The 17,215-nt window shown below is 62.1% G+C and overlaps 1 protein-coding gene across 1 annotated transcript in view; it reads left to right on the forward strand.

Annotated features, from left to right (window-relative positions):
* LOC110481838 (ryanodine receptor 1-like) overlaps positions 1 to 17,215 on the forward strand; it is a 154,014-nt gene that overhangs the window by 74,819 nt on the left and 61,980 nt on the right. Inside the window, 11 exon segments of the mRNA XM_077789130.1 lie at positions 350 to 570; positions 1,364 to 1,454; positions 1,530 to 1,670; positions 4,934 to 5,097; positions 6,039 to 6,117; positions 6,222 to 6,311; positions 6,785 to 6,925; positions 7,821 to 7,898; positions 10,070 to 10,145; positions 14,869 to 14,992; positions 17,052 to 17,167. Coding sequence (XP_077645256.1) covers positions 350 to 570; positions 1,364 to 1,454; positions 1,530 to 1,670; positions 4,934 to 5,097; positions 6,039 to 6,117; positions 6,222 to 6,311; positions 6,785 to 6,925; positions 7,821 to 7,898; positions 10,070 to 10,145; positions 14,869 to 14,992; positions 17,052 to 17,167 — 1,321 coding nt within the window.

Genomic DNA, 17,215 nt, shown 5'->3' on the forward strand with positions numbered 1-17,215 from the left:
TCCCTCTTTGACCCCCAAATCTCCCCATGGGATGGACTTGGGGTCACCCCAATTTCTCTGTTTGATCCCCAAATCTCCCCATGGGATGGATTTGGGGTCACCCCAATCTTCCCTCTTTGACCCCCAAATCTCCCCATGGGATGGATTTGGGGTCACCCCAATCTTCCCTGTTTGACCCCCAAATGTTCCCCATGGGATGGATTTGGGGTCACCCCAATCTTCCCTCTTTGACCCCCAAATCTCCTCCACGGGACGGATGCCCAACCTGCCCCCATGGGGTGGCTCTGCCCCACGTCCCCACGTCCCCTCGGGGCGTGTCCCCACCCCGTGACCCCCCTGTGCCCCCCAGGCGACGTTCAGCACGACGGAGATGGCGCTGGCGCTGAACCGGTACCTGTGCCTGGCGGTGATGCCGCTCATCACCAAGTGCGCGCCGCTCTTCGCGGGCACCGAGCACCGCGCCATCATGGTGGACTCCATGCTGCACACCATCTACCGCCTGTCGCGCGGCCGCGCCCTCACCAAGGCCCAGCGCGACGCCATCGAGGAGTGCCTCATGGCCCTCTGCAGGTGGGACCCCACATCGGGCTCCAAGATGGCGCCGTGCCCCCCACGGGTCTGCGTCTGTCCCCAGAACCACCCCAACGCTCATGGTCGGCTCAACCGCCCCATGGTCAACTCAGCAGCCATGGTCAGCTCAACCCTCATGGCCACCCCAACCCTCATGGTCAACCCAATCCTTGTGGTCAACTGAACCCCCATGGTCAACTCAACCCCCATGGTCAACTCAACTGCCATGGTCAACTCAACCCTCATGGCCACCCCAACCCTCACGGTCAACCCAATACTTGTCAACTGAACCACCATGGTCAACTCAACTGCCATGGTCAACTCAACTGCCATGGTCAACTCGACCCTCATGGCCAACCCAACCCTTGTGGCCAACCCAACCACCATGTCAACCCAACTGCCATGGCCAACCCAACCCTCATGGGCAACCCAAGTGTTGTGGCCAACCCAACCCTTGTGGCCAACCCAACCGCCATGTCAACTCAACCACCATGGGCAACCCAACCCCCAAGGCCAACCCAACTGCCATGTCAACTCAACTGCCATGGTCAACTCAACCACCATGGGCAACCCAACCCCCAAGGTCAACCCAACCCTTGTGGTCAACTGAACCACCATGGTCAACTCAACCCTCAAGGTCAACCCAACCACCATGATCAACTCAACGGCCACGGTCAAGCCAATCCCTGGCCGACCAACCTCCGTGTCCCTCCCCGAGCCCTGTGACCCCACTGAGTGTCTCCCGGTGCTCTCCGGTGACCCCAAACCCCCAGACCCCCCATTTCCCCGCCAGGTACATCCGCCCCTCGATGCTGCAGCACCTCCTGCGCCGCCTGGTCTTCGACGTCCCCATCCTCAACGAGTTCGCCAAGATGCCCCTCAAGGTGAGCCCCGGGCGGGGGTCCCGGCGCTCGGCCCCGCGCCTGGCGCCCCCCGAGTGACCGGCCGTGCCCCCCCAGCTGCTGACCAACCACTACGAGCGCTGCTGGCGCTACTACTGCCTGCCCAGCGGGTGGCCCAACATGGGCGTCAGCTCCGAGGAGGAGCTGCACCTCACCAGGAAACTCTTCTGGGGCATCTTCGACTCCCTGGCGCACAAGGTGGGCTGGCGGGGCGGGGCGCACCTGGGGAGGGGGACACGCCTGGGGAGGGGACACACCTGGGGAGGGGGACACACACCTGGACATAGGGACACAGAGCTGGGGGTGATGGGGACATGGGGATGGAGATGGTGGGAACATGGGGATGGTGACACTGGGGACACTGGGATGGGAACACTGAGGACATGGATGTGGTGACACTGGGCACATGGGGATGGTGACACTGGTGACACAGGGCTGGTGACGCTGGGGACATGGGGATGGAGATGGTGGGAACATGGGGATGGTGACACTGGGGACACAGGGCTGGTGACACTGGGGACATGGGGATGGAGATGGTGGGAACATGGGGATGGTGACACTGGGGACACAGAACTGGTGACACTGGGGACACGGGAATGGAGATGGTGGGAACATGGGGATGGTGACACTGGGGACACAGAACTGGTGACACTGGGGACACGGGAATGGAGATGGTGGGAACATGGGGATGGTGACACTGGGGACACTGGGATGGGAACACTGAGGACATGGACGTGGTGACACTGGGCACATGGGGATGGTGACACTGGTGACATAGGGCTGGTGACACTGGGGACATGGGGATGGAGATGGTGGGAACATGGGGATGGTGACACTGGGGACACAGAACTGGTGACACTGGGGACATGGAGGTGGAGATGGTGGGAACATGGGGATGGTGACACTGGGGACATGGACATTGGGTTGGTGACACTGGTGATACAGGGATGGTGACACTGGGGACACGGGGGTGGAGATGGTGGGAACATAGGGATGGTGACACTGGGGACACAGAACTGGTGACACTGGGGACATGGAGGTGGAGATGGCGGGGACATGGGGATGGTGACACTGGGGACATGGGGATGGTGACGCTGGGGACATGGGGATGGAGATGGTGGGAACATGGGGATGGTGACACTGGGGACACAGGGCTGGTGACACTGGGGAATGGGGATGGAGATGGTGGGGACATGGACATGGTGACACTGGGGACACAGAAATGGTGACACTGGGGACATGGAGGTGGAGATGGCGGGGACATGGGGATGGTGACACTGGGGACATGGGGATGGTGACGCTGGGGACATGGACATTGGGTTGGTGACACTGGTGATACAGGGATGGTGACACTGGGGACACGGGGATGGAGATGGTGGGAACATGGGGATGGTGACACTGGTGATACAGGGATGGTGACACTGGGGACATGGGGATGGAGATGGTGGGAACATGGGGATGGTGACACTGGGGACATGGACATTGGGTTGGTGACACTGGTGATACAGGGATGGTGATACTGGGGACATGGGGATGGAGATGGTGGGGACATGGACATGGTGACACTGGGGACACAGAAATGGTGACACTGGGGACATGGAGGTGGAGATGGTGGGGACATGGGGATGGTGACACTGGGGACATGGGGATGGTGACGCTGGGGACATGGGGATGGAGATGGTGGGAACATGGGGATGGTGACACTGGGGACATGGGGATGGTGACGCCGGGGACATGGGGATGGAGATGGTGGGAACATGGGGATGGTGACACTGGGGACACAGAACGGGTGACACTGGGGACATGGAGGTGAAGATGGTGGGGACATGGGGATGGAGATGGTGGGAACATGGGGATGGTGACACTGGGGACATGGGGATGGTGACACTGGGGACATGGGGATGGAGATGGTGGGAACATGGGGATGGTGACACTGGGGACACAGAACTGGTGACACTGGGGACATGGAGGTGAAGATGGTGGGGACATGGGGATGGAGATGGTGGGAACATGGGGATGGTGACACTGGGGATGTGGACATTGGGTTGGTGACACTGGTGATACAGGGATGGTGACACTGGGGACACGGGGGTGGAGATGGTGGGAACATGGGGATGGTGACACTGGGGACACAGAACTGGTGACACTGGGGACATGGAGGTGACGATGGTGGGGACATGGGGATGGAGATGGTGGGAACATGGGGATGGTGACACTGGGAACATGGACATTGGGTTGGTGACACTGGTGATACAGGGATGGTGACACTGGGGACATGGGGATGGAGATGGTGGGAACATGGGGATGGTGACACTGGGGACACAGAACTGGTGACACTGGGGACATGGAGGTGAAGATGGTGGGGACATGGGGATGGTGACACTGGGGACATGGGGATGGTGACACTGGGGACATGGACATTGGGATGGTGACACTGGTGACACAGGGCTGGTGACACTGGGGACACGGGGGTGGAGATGGTGGGGACATGGACATGGTGACACTGGGGACACGGGGGTGGAGATGGTGGGGACATGGACATGGTGACACTGGTGATACAGGGATGGTGACACTGGGGACATGGGGATGGTGTCACTGGGGACATGGACATTGGGTTGGTGACACTGGTGATACAGGGATGGTGACACTGGGGACACGGGGGTGGAGATGGTGGGGACATGGACATGGTGACACTGGTGGTACAGGGATGGTGACACTGGGGACATGGGGATGGAGATGGTGGGAACATGGGGATGGTGACACTGGGGACACAGAACTGGTGACACTGGGGACATGGAGGTGAAGATGGTGGGGACATGGGGATGGTGACACTGGGGACATGGGGATGGTGACGCTGGGGACATGGACATTGGGTTGGTGACACTGGTGATACAGGGATGGTGACACTGGGGACATGGGGGTGGAGATGGTGGGGACATGGACATGGTGACACTGGTCATACAGGGATGGTGACACTGGGGACATGGACGTGGTGACACTGGGGACATGGGGGTGGTGACACTGGGGGAAGTGGTGACTGGTGACTGTGGTGGCATGAGGCTGGTGGCACCGGTGGCACTGGTGACACAGGGATGGTGACACTGGGGACATGGGGGTGGAGATGGTGGGAACATGGACATGGTGACACTGGGGACATGGGGGTGGAGATGGTGGGAACATGGACATGGTGACACTGGGGACATGGGGGTGGAGATGGTGGGGACATGGACATGGTGACACTGGTGATACAGGGATGGTGACACTGGGGACATGGGGATGGAGATGGTGGGAACATGGGGATGGTGACACTGGGGGAAGTGGTGACTGGTGACTGTGGTGGCACAAGGCTGGTGGCACCGGTGGCACTGGTGACACAGGGATGGTGACACTGGGGGAACCGGTGATCGTGGTGGCACGAGGCTGGTGTCACCGGTGTCACCGGTGTCACCGTGTCCCCGCAGAAGTTCGAGGCCGAGCTCTACAAGCTGGCCATGCCGTGCCTCTGCGCCATCGCCGGCGCGCTCCCGCCCGACTACGTGGACGCCAGCTACTCGTCCCGCACCGAGAAGAAGGCCTCGGTGGACGCCGAGGGCAACTTCGACCCCAAACCCGTCGAGACCCTCAAGTAGGGCTCCCCCAGACCCCTCCCTGTGCCAGCGGGAGCCCCCCGACCCGTCTGTGATCATGGAGACCCCCCAGCCCACCCAACCTTCTCTAGATCCTTATGGAGACCCCCCAACCCCACCCCACCTCCTCCAGATCCTCTGGAGACCTCTCAACCCCACCCAACCTCCTCCAGATCCTTATGGAGACCCCTCAACCCCACCCAACCTCCTCCAGATCCTCATGGAGACCCCACAACCCCACCCAACCTCCTCCAGATCCTCATGGAGACCCCCCAACCCCACCCCACCTCCTCCAGATCCTCTGGAGACCTCTCAACCCCACCCAACCTCCTCCAGATCCTCATGGAGACCCCCCAACCCCACCATTCCTCATCCTCATCCTCATGGAGACCCCCCAACCCCACCCAACCTCCTCCAGATCCTCTGGAGACCCCTCAACCCCACCCAACCTCCTCCAGATCCTCATGGAGACCCCCCAACCCCACCCAACCTCCTCCAGATCCTCATGGAGACCCCCCAACCCCACCCAACCTCCTCCAGATCCTTATGGAGACCCCTCAACCCCACCCATCCTCCTCCAGATCCTCATGGAGACCCCCCACCCCACCCATCCTCCTCCAGATCCTCATGGAGACCCCCCAACCCCACCCATCCTCATCCATCCTCATGGAGACCCCTCAACCCCACCCAACCTCCTCCAGATCCTCATGGAGACCCCCCAACCCCACCCAACCTCCTCCAGATCCTTATGGAGACCCCTCAAACCCACCCATCCTCATCCAGATCCTCATGGAGACCCCCCAACCCCACCCATCCTCATCCATCCTCATCCTCATGGAGACCCCCAACTTCTCCCAGGCCCCTCCACCCCACCCAGGCCCCCACGGGGTTCATCCATCCTCATCCTCGTGTCCCCCCGGTGTCCCCCGTGTCCCCCCAGTGTCATCATCCCCGAGAAGCTCGACGGTTTCATCAACAAATACGCCGAGTACACGCACGAGAAGTGGGCCTTCGACAAGGTGGGGACCCCCCGGGACCCCCAAAACACCCCCGGGACCCCCAAAACACCCCCGGGACCCCCCGGGACCCCCCGGGACCCCCCTGACTGCGCCCCCCACCCCAGATCCAGAACAACTGGACCTTTGGGGAGACCGTGGATGAAGAAGCCAAAACCCACCCGATGCTGAGACCCTACAAAACCTTTTCTGAGAAGGTACCACGGCACGCCCGGGACCCCCCAAACCCGGGGGGACACCCCAAACCCGGGGGGACACCCCAAAACCAGAGGAACCCCCAGACCCAGAGGAACCCCCAAACCCTGGGGGACCCCCAAACCCAGAGGAACCCCCAGACCCAGAGGAACCCCCAAACCCTGGGGGACCCCCAAACCCAGAGGAACCCCCAAACCCAGAGGAACCCCCAGACCCAGAGGAACCCCCAGACCCAGAGGGACACCCCCAAACCCAGAGGGACACCCCAAACCCGAGGGGACACCCCCAGACCCCCCAAGATCCGGGGGTCTCCTGGTGGCCCCCAAAGAGTCCCTCAAGGCCACACCGGGAGCCCCCAGCCCCTCCCCTCCTCCTCCCCACAGACCCCCCAAAATCGGGGGGATTTTGGGGTCCCCCCTGACCCCCCAAGCCCCCCGAGATTTTGGGGTGCCCCCTGACCCCCCGTGACCCCCAGGACAAGGAGATTTACCGCTGGCCCATCAAGGAGTCCCTCAAGGCCATGCTGGCCTGGGAGTGGACGGTGGAGAAGGCGCGCGAGGGGGAGGACGAGCGCGCCGAGAAGAAGAAAACCCGGAAAATCTCCCAGAACGCCCAGGTGGGACCCCAAAAACACCCGGGGGGACCCCAAAAATACCCGGGGGGACCCCAAAAACACCCGGGGGGACCCCAAAAATACCTGGGGGGACCCCAAAAACACCCGGGGGGACCCCAAAAATACCTGAGGGGACCCCAAAAATACCTGAGGGGAACCCAAAAATGCCTTGTGAGGGGGTGGGACCCCAAAAACAGCTGGGGGGACCCCAAAAATACCTGAGGGGACCCAAAAAACATCTGAGGGGGGGGTGGGACCCCAAAAATACCTGGGGAGACCCCAAAAATACCTGAGGGGACCCCAAAAACACCTGGGGGGACCCCAAAAATACCTGAGGGGACCCCAAAAATACCTGAGGGGAACCCAAAAATACCTGGGGGGACCCCAAAAATACCTGAGGGGACCCCAAAAATACCTGAGGGGAACCCAAAAATACCTGGGGGGACCCCAAAAATACCTGAGGGGAACCCAAAAATACCTGGGGGGACCCCAAAAACACCTGGGGGGACCCCAAAAACACCTTGGGAGAGGGGGGGACCCCAAAAACACCTGGGGGGACCCCAAAAATACCTGAGGGGACCCCAAAAATACCTTGGGAGGGGGTGGGACCCCAAAAACAGCTGGGGGGGACCCCAAAAACACCTGGGGGGGACCCCAGAAACACCTGGGGGGACCCCAAAAACACCTGGGGGGACCCCAGAAACACCTGAGGGGGACCCCAAAAACACCTGGGGGGAGGTGCAGGAAGGGGGTTTAGAGGTGTGGGGCCCCCCAAAATCACCTGGGGGGGGTGTGGCACCCCAAAATCACCTGGGGCGGTTGGGGGGGTCGGTGGGGTGGGGCAGGGAGCCCCCAAAATGTCGGGGTCCCCCTGACCGTCCCCCCACGTCCCCCCCAGGCCACCTACGACCCCTCGCACGGGTACAGCCCCCAGCCCGTGGACCTGAGCGGGGTCACCCTGTCCCGGGAGCTGCAGGTGGGGACCCGTGTCACCCCGCTGTCACCTGTGTCACCTGTGTCACCCCGGTGTCACCTGTGTCACCCCAGTGTCACCTGTGTCACCCCAGTGTCACCCTGGGGTCACCTGTGTCACCTGTGTCACCTGTGTCACCTGAGTGTCACCTGAGTGTCACCTTGGTGTCACCTGTGTCACCTGTGTCGCCTGTGTCACCTGTGTCACCTCGGTGTCACCCCGCTGTCACCTGTGTCACCTGTGTCACCCCGGTGTCACCTGTGTCACCTGTGTCACCTGTGTCACCTGTGTCACCTGAGTGTCACCTGTCACACCTGCGTCACCTGTGTCACCCCGGTGTCACCTGTGTCACCTGTGTCACCCCGGTGTCACCTGTGTCACCTGTGTCACCTGTGTCACCTGTGTCACCTGTGTCACCTGAGTGTCACCTGTCACACCTGCGTCACCTGTGTCACCCCGGTGTCACCTGTGTCACCCCAGTGCCACCCTGGGGTCATCTGTGTCACCTGTGTCACCTGTGTCACCCATGTCACACCAGTGTCACCTGTGTCACCCCAGTGCCACCCTGGGGTCACCTGTGTCACCTGTGTCACCTGTGTCACCTGTCACACCTGTGTCACCTGTGTCACCCCAGTGTCACCTGTGTCACCCGTGTCACCTGTGTCACCCTGGGGTCACCTGTGTCACCTGAGTGTCATCTGTGTCACCCGTGTCACCTGTGTCACCTGTGTGTCACCTGTGTCACCTGTGTCACCCGTGTCACCCTGGTGTCACCTGTGTCACCTGTGTCACCTGAGTGTCACCTGTCACACCTGTGTCACCTGTGTCACCTCGGTGTCACCCTGGGGTCACCTGTGTCACCTGTGTCACCTGTGTCACCTGAGTGTCACCTGTGTCACCTGTGTCACCCCGGTGTCACCCTGGTGTCACCTGTGCCACCTGTGTCACCTGTGTCACCTGTCACACCTGTGTCACCCGTGTCACCCCAGTGCCACCCTGGGGTCACCTGTGTCACCTGAGTGTCACCTGTCACACCTGTGTCACCCAGTGTCACCCCGGTGTCACCTGTGTCACCCCGGTGTCACCCAATGCCATCCCAGTGTCACCACCCCAAATCCCCCCCAACCCCCCAACCCCCCTAAATCCACCCCAAATCCCCCAAACCACCCCAAAACCATCCCAAATCCCCCCAAAACCCCAAATCTCCCCAAAACCCCCAAATTCCCCCTTAAAACCACCCCAAATCCCCCCAAATTCCCCCAAATCCCCCAAAACCACCCCAAATACCCCAAATCCCCTTAAAACCACCCCAACCCCCCCCAAACCCCCCAAACCCCCTAAATCCACCCCAAATCCCCCAAATCTCCCCAAAACCACCCCAAATCTCCCCAAAACCCCCCAAATTCCCCCTTAAAACCACCCCAACCCCCTCCAAATCCCCTTAAATCCACCCCAAAATCCCCCAAATCCCCCCAACCCCCCCAAAACCACCCCAAATACCCCCAAATTCCCCCCAAACCCCCCTAACCATCCCCAAATCCCCCAAATCCCCCCAAAACCATCCCAAATCCTCCCAAATTCCCCCCAAAACCCCCAAATCCCCCCAAATCCCCCCAAAACCCCCCAAATCCCCCCAAATCCCCCCAAATCCCCCCAAATCCCCCTCAAATCCCCCCAAATCCCCCAAATCTCCCCAAATCCCCCCAAATCCCCCCAAATCCCCCCCAAATCCCCCCAAATCCCTCCCAAATCCCCCCAAAACCTCCCAAATCCCCCCAAAACCCCCAAATTCCCCCCAAATCCCCCTCAAATCCCCCCAAATCCCCCCAAATTCCCCCCAAATTCCCCCCAAATCCCCCCCAAATCCCCCCAAAACCCCCAAATTCCCCCCAAACCCCCAAATCTCCCCAAATTCCCCCCAAATCCCCCTCAAATCCCCCCAAATCCCCCCAAATTCCCCCCAAATCCCCCTCAAATCCCCCCAAATCCCCCAAATTCCCCCCAAATCCCCCCAAATCCCCCCAAATCCCCCAAATCCCCCAAATCCCCCCAAATCCCCCCAAATTCCCCCCAAACCCCCAAATCTCCCCAAATCCCCCCTAAAACCATCCCAAATCCCCCCCAAATTCCCCCCAAATCCCCCTCAAATCCCCCCAAATTCCCCACCCCCCCAGGCCATGGCGGAGCAGCTGGCCGAGAACTACCACAACACCTGGGGCCGCAAGAAGAAGCTGGAGCTGGAGGCCAAGGGTGAGACCCCTCCCCAAATTGGGGGAATGGAGGCCAAGGGTGAGACCCCTCCCCAAATTGGGGGGACCCCCGGGACACCCCAAACCCAGGGGAGCTGGAGGCCAAGGGTGAGACCCCTCCCCAAATTGGGGGGACCCCCGGGACACCCCAAACCCAGGGGAGCTGGAGGCCAAGGGTGAGACCCCTCCCCAAATTGGGGGGACCCCCGGGACACCCCAAACCCAGGGGAGCTGGAGGCCAAGGGTGAGACCCCTCCCCAAATTGGGGGGACCCCCGGGACACCCCAAACTCGGGGGAGCTGGAGGCCAAGGGTGAGACCCCTCCCCAAATTGGGGAGACCCCCGGGACACCCCAAACCCGGGGGAGCTGGAGGCCAAGGGTGAGACCCCTCCCCAAATTGGGGGGACCCCCGGGACACCCCAAACTCAGGGGAGCTGGAGGCCAAGGGTGAGACCCCTCCCCAAATTGGGGGGATGGAGGCCAAGGGTGAGACCCCTCCCCAAATTGGGGGGATGGAGGCCAAGGGTGAGACCCCTCCCCAAATTGGGGGGACCCCCGGGACACCCCAAACTCGGGGGAGCTGGAGGCCAAGGGTGAGACCCCTCCCCAAATTGGGGGGACCCCCGAGACACCCCAAACTCGGGGGAGCTGGAGGCCAAGGGTGAGACCCCTCCCCAAATTGGGGGGATGGAGGCCAAGGGTGAGACCCCTCCCCAAATTGGGGGGACCCCCGGGACACCCCAAACCCAGGGGAGCTGGAGGCCAAGGGTGAGACCCCTCCCCAAATTGGGGGGACCCCCGGGACACCCCAAACTCGGGGGAGCTGGAGGCCAAGGGTGAGACCCCTCCCCAAATTGGGGGGATGGAGGCCAAGGGTGAGACCCCTCCCCAAATTGGGGGAATGGAGGCCAAGGGTGAGACCCCTCCCCAAATTGGGGGGACCCCCGGGACACCCCAAACCCGGGGGAGCTGGAGGCCAAGGGTGAGACCCCTCCCCAAATTGGGGGAATGGGGGCCAAGGGTGAGACCCCTCCCCAAATTGGGGGGATGGAGGCCAAGGGTGAGACCCCTCCCCAAATTGGGGGGATGGAGGCCAAGGGTGAGACCCCTCCCCAAATTGGGGGGACCCCCGGGACACCCCAAACCCGGGGGAGCTGGAGGCCAAGGGTGAGACCCCTCCCCAAATTGGGGGGACCCCCGGGACACCCCAAACTCGGGGGAGATGGAGGCCAAGGGTGAGACCCCTCCCCAAATTGGGGGGACCCCCGGGACACCCCAAACTCGGGGGAGCTGGAGGCCAAGGGTGAGACCCCTCCCCAAATTGGGGGGATGGAGGCCAAGGGTGAGACCCCTCCCCAAATTGGGGGGATGGAGGCCAAGGGTGAGACCCCTCCCCAAATTGGGGGGACCCCCTGGACATCCCCAAACCCAGGGGAGCTGGAGGCCAAGGGTGAGACCCCTCCCCAAATTGGGGGAATGGAGGCCAAGGGTGAGACCCCTCCCCAAATTGGGGAGACCCCCGGGACACCCCAAACTCGGGGGAGCTGGAGGCCAAGGGTGAGACCCCTCCCCAAATTGGGGGGATGGAGGCCAAGGGTGAGACCCCTCCCCAAATTGGGGGGATCCCCGGGACACCCCCAAACCCAGGGGAGCTGGAGGCCAAGGGTGAGACCCCTCCCCAAATTGGGGGGACCCCCGGGACACCCCCAAAACCAGGGGAGCTGGAGGCCAAGGGTGAGACCCCTCCCCAAATTGGGGGGATGGAGGCCAAGGGTGAGACCCCTCCCCAAATTGGGGGGACCCCCGGGACACCCCAAACTCAGGGGAGCTGGAGGCCAAGGGTGAGACCCCTCCCCAAATTGGGGGGACCCCCGGGACACTCCAAACTCGGGGGAGCTGGAGGCCAAGGGTGAGACCCCTCCCCAAATTGGGGGGATAGAGGCCAAGGGTGAGACCCCTCCCCAAATTGGGGGGACCCCCGGGACACCCCAAACTCAGGGGAGCTGGAGGCCAAGGGTGAGACCCCTCCCCAAATTGGGGGGACCCCCGGGACACTCCAAACTCGGGGGAGCTGGAGGCCAAGGGTGAGACCCCTCCCCAAATTGGGGGGATAGAGGCCAAGGGTGAGACCCCTCCCCAAATTGGGGGGATGGAGGCCAAGGGTGAGACCCCTCCCCAAATTGGGGGGATGGAGGCCAAGGGTGAGACCCCTCCCCAAATTGGGGGGATGGAGGCCAAGGGTGAGACCCCTCCCCAAATTGGGGGGATGGAGGCCAAGGGTGAGACCCCTCCCCAAATTGGGGAGACCCCCGGGACACCCCAAACCCGGGGGAGATGGAGGCCAAGGGTGAGACCCCTCCCCAAATTGGGGGGATGGAGGCCAAGGGTGAGACCCCCAAACCCCCAAACTGGGGGGGTCAAGGTGTAATTTGGGGCTTCCAAGGGGTTTTTGGGATGCAGGGGGGGGTTCAGGCTGTGATTTTGGGGGTCCCAGCTGACCCCGGGGCGGTTTTGGGGTGCAGGGGGGGGGTTCGGGCTGTGGTTTTGGAGGTCCCAGCTGACCCCAGGGCGGTTTTGGGGTGCAGGGGGGGCTCAGGCTGTGGTTTGGGGTGCAGGGGGGCTCGGGCTGTGGTTTGGGGGTCCCAGCTGACCCCGGGGCGGTTTTGGGGTGCAGGGGGGGCTCAGGCTGTGATTTTGGGGGTCCCAGCTGACCCCAGGGCGGTTTTTGGGGCGCAGGGGGGCTCAGGCTGTGATTTTGGGGGTCCCAGCTGACCCCAGGGCGGTTTTGGGGTGCAGGGGGGGGTTCAGGCTGTGATTTTGGGGGTCCCAGCTGACCCCAGGGCGGTTTTGGGGTGCAGGGGGGGCTCAGGCTGTGGTTTGGGGTGCAGGGGGGCTCGGGCTGTGGTTTGGGGGTCCCAGCTGACCCCGGGGCGGTTTTGGGGTGCAGGGGGGGCTCAGGCTGTGGTTTGGTTCTCAGGGGGGTTCAGGCTGTGATTTTGGGGGTCCCAGCTGACCCCAGGGCGGTTTTGGGGTACAGGGGGGTTCAGGCTGTGATTTTGGGGGTCCCAGGTGACCCCAAGGGGTTTTTGGGGTACAGGGGGGTTCAGGCTGTGATTTTGGGGGTCCCAGCTGACCCCGGGGCGGTTTTGGGGTGCAGGGGGGTTCAGGCTGTGATTTTGGAGGTCCCAGCTGACCCCGGGGCGGTTTTGGGGTGCAGGGGGGTTCAGGCTGTGATTTGGGGGTCCCAGCTGACCCCAGGGCGGTTTTGGGGTGCAGGGGGGGGTTCAGGCTGTGCTTTGGGGGTCCCAGCTGACCCCAGGGCGGTTTTGGGGTGCAGGGGGGGGTTCAGGCTGTGATTTTGGGGGTCCCAGCTGACCCCGGGGCGGTTTTGGGGTGCAGGGGGGGTTCAGGCTGTGGTTTTGGGGGTCCCAGCTGACCCCGGGGCGGTTTTGGGGTGCAGGGGGGTTCAGGCTGTGATTTTGGGGGTCCCAGCTGACCCCAGGGCGGTTTTGGGGTGCAGGGGGGTTCAGGCTGTGGTTTTGGGGGTCCCAGGTGACCCCAAGGGATTTTTGGGGTACAGGGGGGTTCAGGCTGTGATTTTGGGGGTCCCAGCTGACCCCAGGGCGGTTTTGGGGTGCAGGGGGGGGTTCAGGCTGTGGTTTGGGGTGCAGGGGGGGGTTCGGGCTGTGGTTTGGTTCTCAGGGGGGTTCAGGCTGTGATTTTGGGGGTCCCAGCTGACCCCGGGGCGGTTTTGGGGTGCAGGGGGGGTCCAGGCTGTGATTTTGGGGGTCCCAGCTGACCCCAGGGTGGTTTTGGGGTGCAGGGGGGGTTCAGGCTGTGGTTTGGGGCTCAGGGGGGTTCAGGCTGTGGTTTGGGGGTCCCAGCTGACCCCGGGGCGGTTTTGGGGTACAGGGGGGTTCAGGCTGTGATTTTGGGGGTCCCATGTGACCCCAAGGGGTTTTTGGGGTACAGGGGGGTTCAGGCTGTGATTTTGGGGGTCCCAGCTGACCCCGGGGCGGTTTTGGGGTGCAGGGGGGTTCAGGCTGTGATTTGGGGGTCCCAGCTGACCCCAGGGCGGTTTTGGGGTGCAGGGGGGGGTTCAGGCTGTGCTTTGGGGGTCCCAGCTGACCCCAGGGCGGTTTTGGGGTGCAGGGGGGTTCAGGCTGTGATTTTGGGGGTCCCAGCTGACCCCGGGGCGGTTTTGGGGTGCAGGGTGGGGTTCAGGCTGTGATTTTGGGGGTCCCAGCTGACCCCGGGGCGGTTTTGGGGTGCAGGGGGGGGTTCAGGCTGTGCTTTGGGGGTCCCAGCTGACCCCGGGGCGGTTTTGGGGTGCAGGGGGGTTCAGGCTGTGATTTTGGAGGTCCCAGCTGACCCCGGGGCGGTTTTGGGGTACAGGGGGGTTCAGGCTGTGCTTTGGGGGTCCCAGCTGACCCCAGGGCGGTTTTGGGGTGCAGGGGGGGGTTCAGGCTGTGGTTTGGGGGTCCCAGCTGACCCCAAGGGGTTTTTGGGGTACAGGGGGGTTCAGGCTGTGATTTTGGGGGTCCCAGCTGACCCCAGGGCGTTTTTGGGGTACAGGGGGGTTCAGGCTGTGGTTTGGTTCTCAGGGGGGTTCAGGCTGTGCTTTGGGGGTCCCAGCTGACCCCGGGGCGGTTTTGGGGTGCAGGGGGGTTCAGGCTGTGATTTTGGGGGTCCCAGCTGACCGCGGGGCGGTTTTGGGGTGCAGGGGGGGGGTCCCACCCGCTGCTGGTGCCCTACGACACGCTGACGGCCAAGGAGAAGGCGCGGGACCGCGAGAAGGCGCAGGAGCTGCTCCGGTTCCTGCAGCTGCACGGATACGCCGTGACCCGGTGAGGGACCCCAAAAACCCCGGGGCACCCCAAAATATCCCCAGGAGCAGCTGGAGCCCCCCCGGGCACCCCAAAATATCCCCAGGAGCAGGTGGAGGCCTCTGTGGCACCCCAAAATATCCCCAGGAGCAGGTGGAGACCTCTGGGGCACCCCAAAATATCCCCAGGGGCAGGTGGAGGCCTCTGGGGCACCCCAAAATATCCCCAGGAACAGCTGGAGGCCTCTGGGGCACCCCAAAATATCCCCAGGAACAGCTGGAACCCCCCCGGGCACCCCAAAATATTCCCAGAAACAGCTGGAGGCCTCTGGGGCACCCCAAAATATCCCCAGGAACAGCTGGAGCCCCCCCGGGCACCCCAAAATATCCCCAGGAGCAGGTGGAGCCACCCCGGGCACCCCAAAATATCCCCAGGAGCAGCTGGAACGCCCCCGGGCACCCCAAACTATCCCCAGAAACAGCTGGAGGCCTCTGGGGCACCCCAAAATATCCCCAGGAACAGCTGGAGGCCTCTGGGGCACCCCAAAATATCCCCAGAAAAAGCTGGAGGCCTCTGGGGCACCCCAAAATATCCCCAGGAACAGCTGGAGGCCTCTGGGGCACCCCAAAATATCCCCAGGAACAGCTGGAGCCCCCCCGGGCACCCCAAATTATACCCAGAAACAGCTGGAGGCCCCCCGGGCACCCCAAAATATCCCCAGGAGCAGGTGGAGGCCTCTGGGGCACCCCAAAATATCCCCAGGAGCAGCTGGAGCCCCCCGGGCACCCCAAAATATCCCCAGGAACAGCTGGAGGCCTCTGGGGCACCCCAAAATATCCCCAGGAACAGCTGGAGCCCCCCCGGGCACCCCAAAATATCCCCAGGAACAGCTGGAGGCCCCCCGGGCACCCCAAAATATCCCCAGGAGCAGGTGGAGGCCTCTGGGGCACCCCAAAATATCCCCAGGAGCAGCTGGAGCCCCCCCGGGCACCCCAAAATATCCCCAGGGGCAGGTGGAGGCCTCTGGGGCACCCCAAAATATCCAAAATCACCAGGGAGACCCCAAAATTCGGGGGGGGATCAGGGAGTGGGGGGGACTCTAAAATCCGCCTAAAATCCCCCCAGAAATCCCCCCAAATCCCTCTAAAATCCCCCCCAAAATCCTCCCAAAAATTCCCCTAAAATCCTTCCAAAATCCCTCCAAAATCCCCCCAAAAATCCCCTCAAAATCCCCCCAAAAATCCCCTCAAAAATCCCTGGATACACCCGAAATCCAGGGGGGATCAGGGAGTGGGGAGGACTCTAAAATCCCCCAAAATCCACCAAAATTCCCCAAAATTCCCTCCAAAATCCCTCCAAAATCCCCCCAAAATTCCCCCAAAATCCCTCCAAAATCCCTCCAAAATCCCCCCAAAATCCCCCATAATTCCCCAAAATCCCCCCAAAATCCCCCAAAATTCCCCCAAATCCCTCCAAAATCCCCCCAAAATCCCCCCAAAATCCCTCCAAAATCCCCCCAAAATCCCACAAAATTCCCCCAAATCCCTCCAAAATCCCCCCAAAATCCCCCCAAATGCCTCCAAAATCCCTCCAAAATCCCCCCAAAATCCACCAAAATTCCCCCAAATGCCCCCAAAATCCCTCCAAAATCCCTCCAAAATCCCCCCAAAATCCCCCCAAATGCCTCCAAAATCCCCCCAAAATCCCCCCAAAATCCACCAAAATTCCCCCAAATGCCCCCAAAATCCCTCCAAAATCCCTCCAAAATCCCCCCAAAATCCCCCCAAATGCCTCCAAAATCCCCCCAAAATCCCCCCAAAATCCACCAAAATTCCCCAAAATTCCCCCAAAATCCCTCCAAAATCCCCCCCAAATCCCCCCAAAATCCCCCCAAATCCCTCCAAAATCCCTCCAAAATCCCTCCAAAATCCCCCCCAAATCCCTCCAAAATCCCCCCAAATCCCCCCAAAACCTTGGGGGTGACCCCCAGGTTTGCAGCACTCGGGGCTGGGGGGGTTTGGGGGGGTCGGGAGGGAATTTTTGGGGGGGGGGGTTCTGAGTTTTGGGGTCCCCCGGGCAGGGGGCTGAAGGACATGGAGCTGGACACGTCGTCCATCGAGAAACGCTTCGCCTTCGGCTTCCTGCAGCAGCTGCTGCGCTGGATGGACATCGCCCAGGAGTTCATCGCACACCTGGGTGAGACCCCAAAATCCCGGGGCACCCCAAAATCCTGGGGGACCCCAA

This window comes from Lonchura striata, chromosome 31 (genome assembly GCF_046129695.1).
Source record: "Lonchura striata isolate bLonStr1 chromosome 31, bLonStr1.mat, whole genome shotgun sequence".
Classification (NCBI taxonomy): Eukaryota; Metazoa; Chordata; class Aves; order Passeriformes; family Estrildidae; genus Lonchura; species Lonchura striata.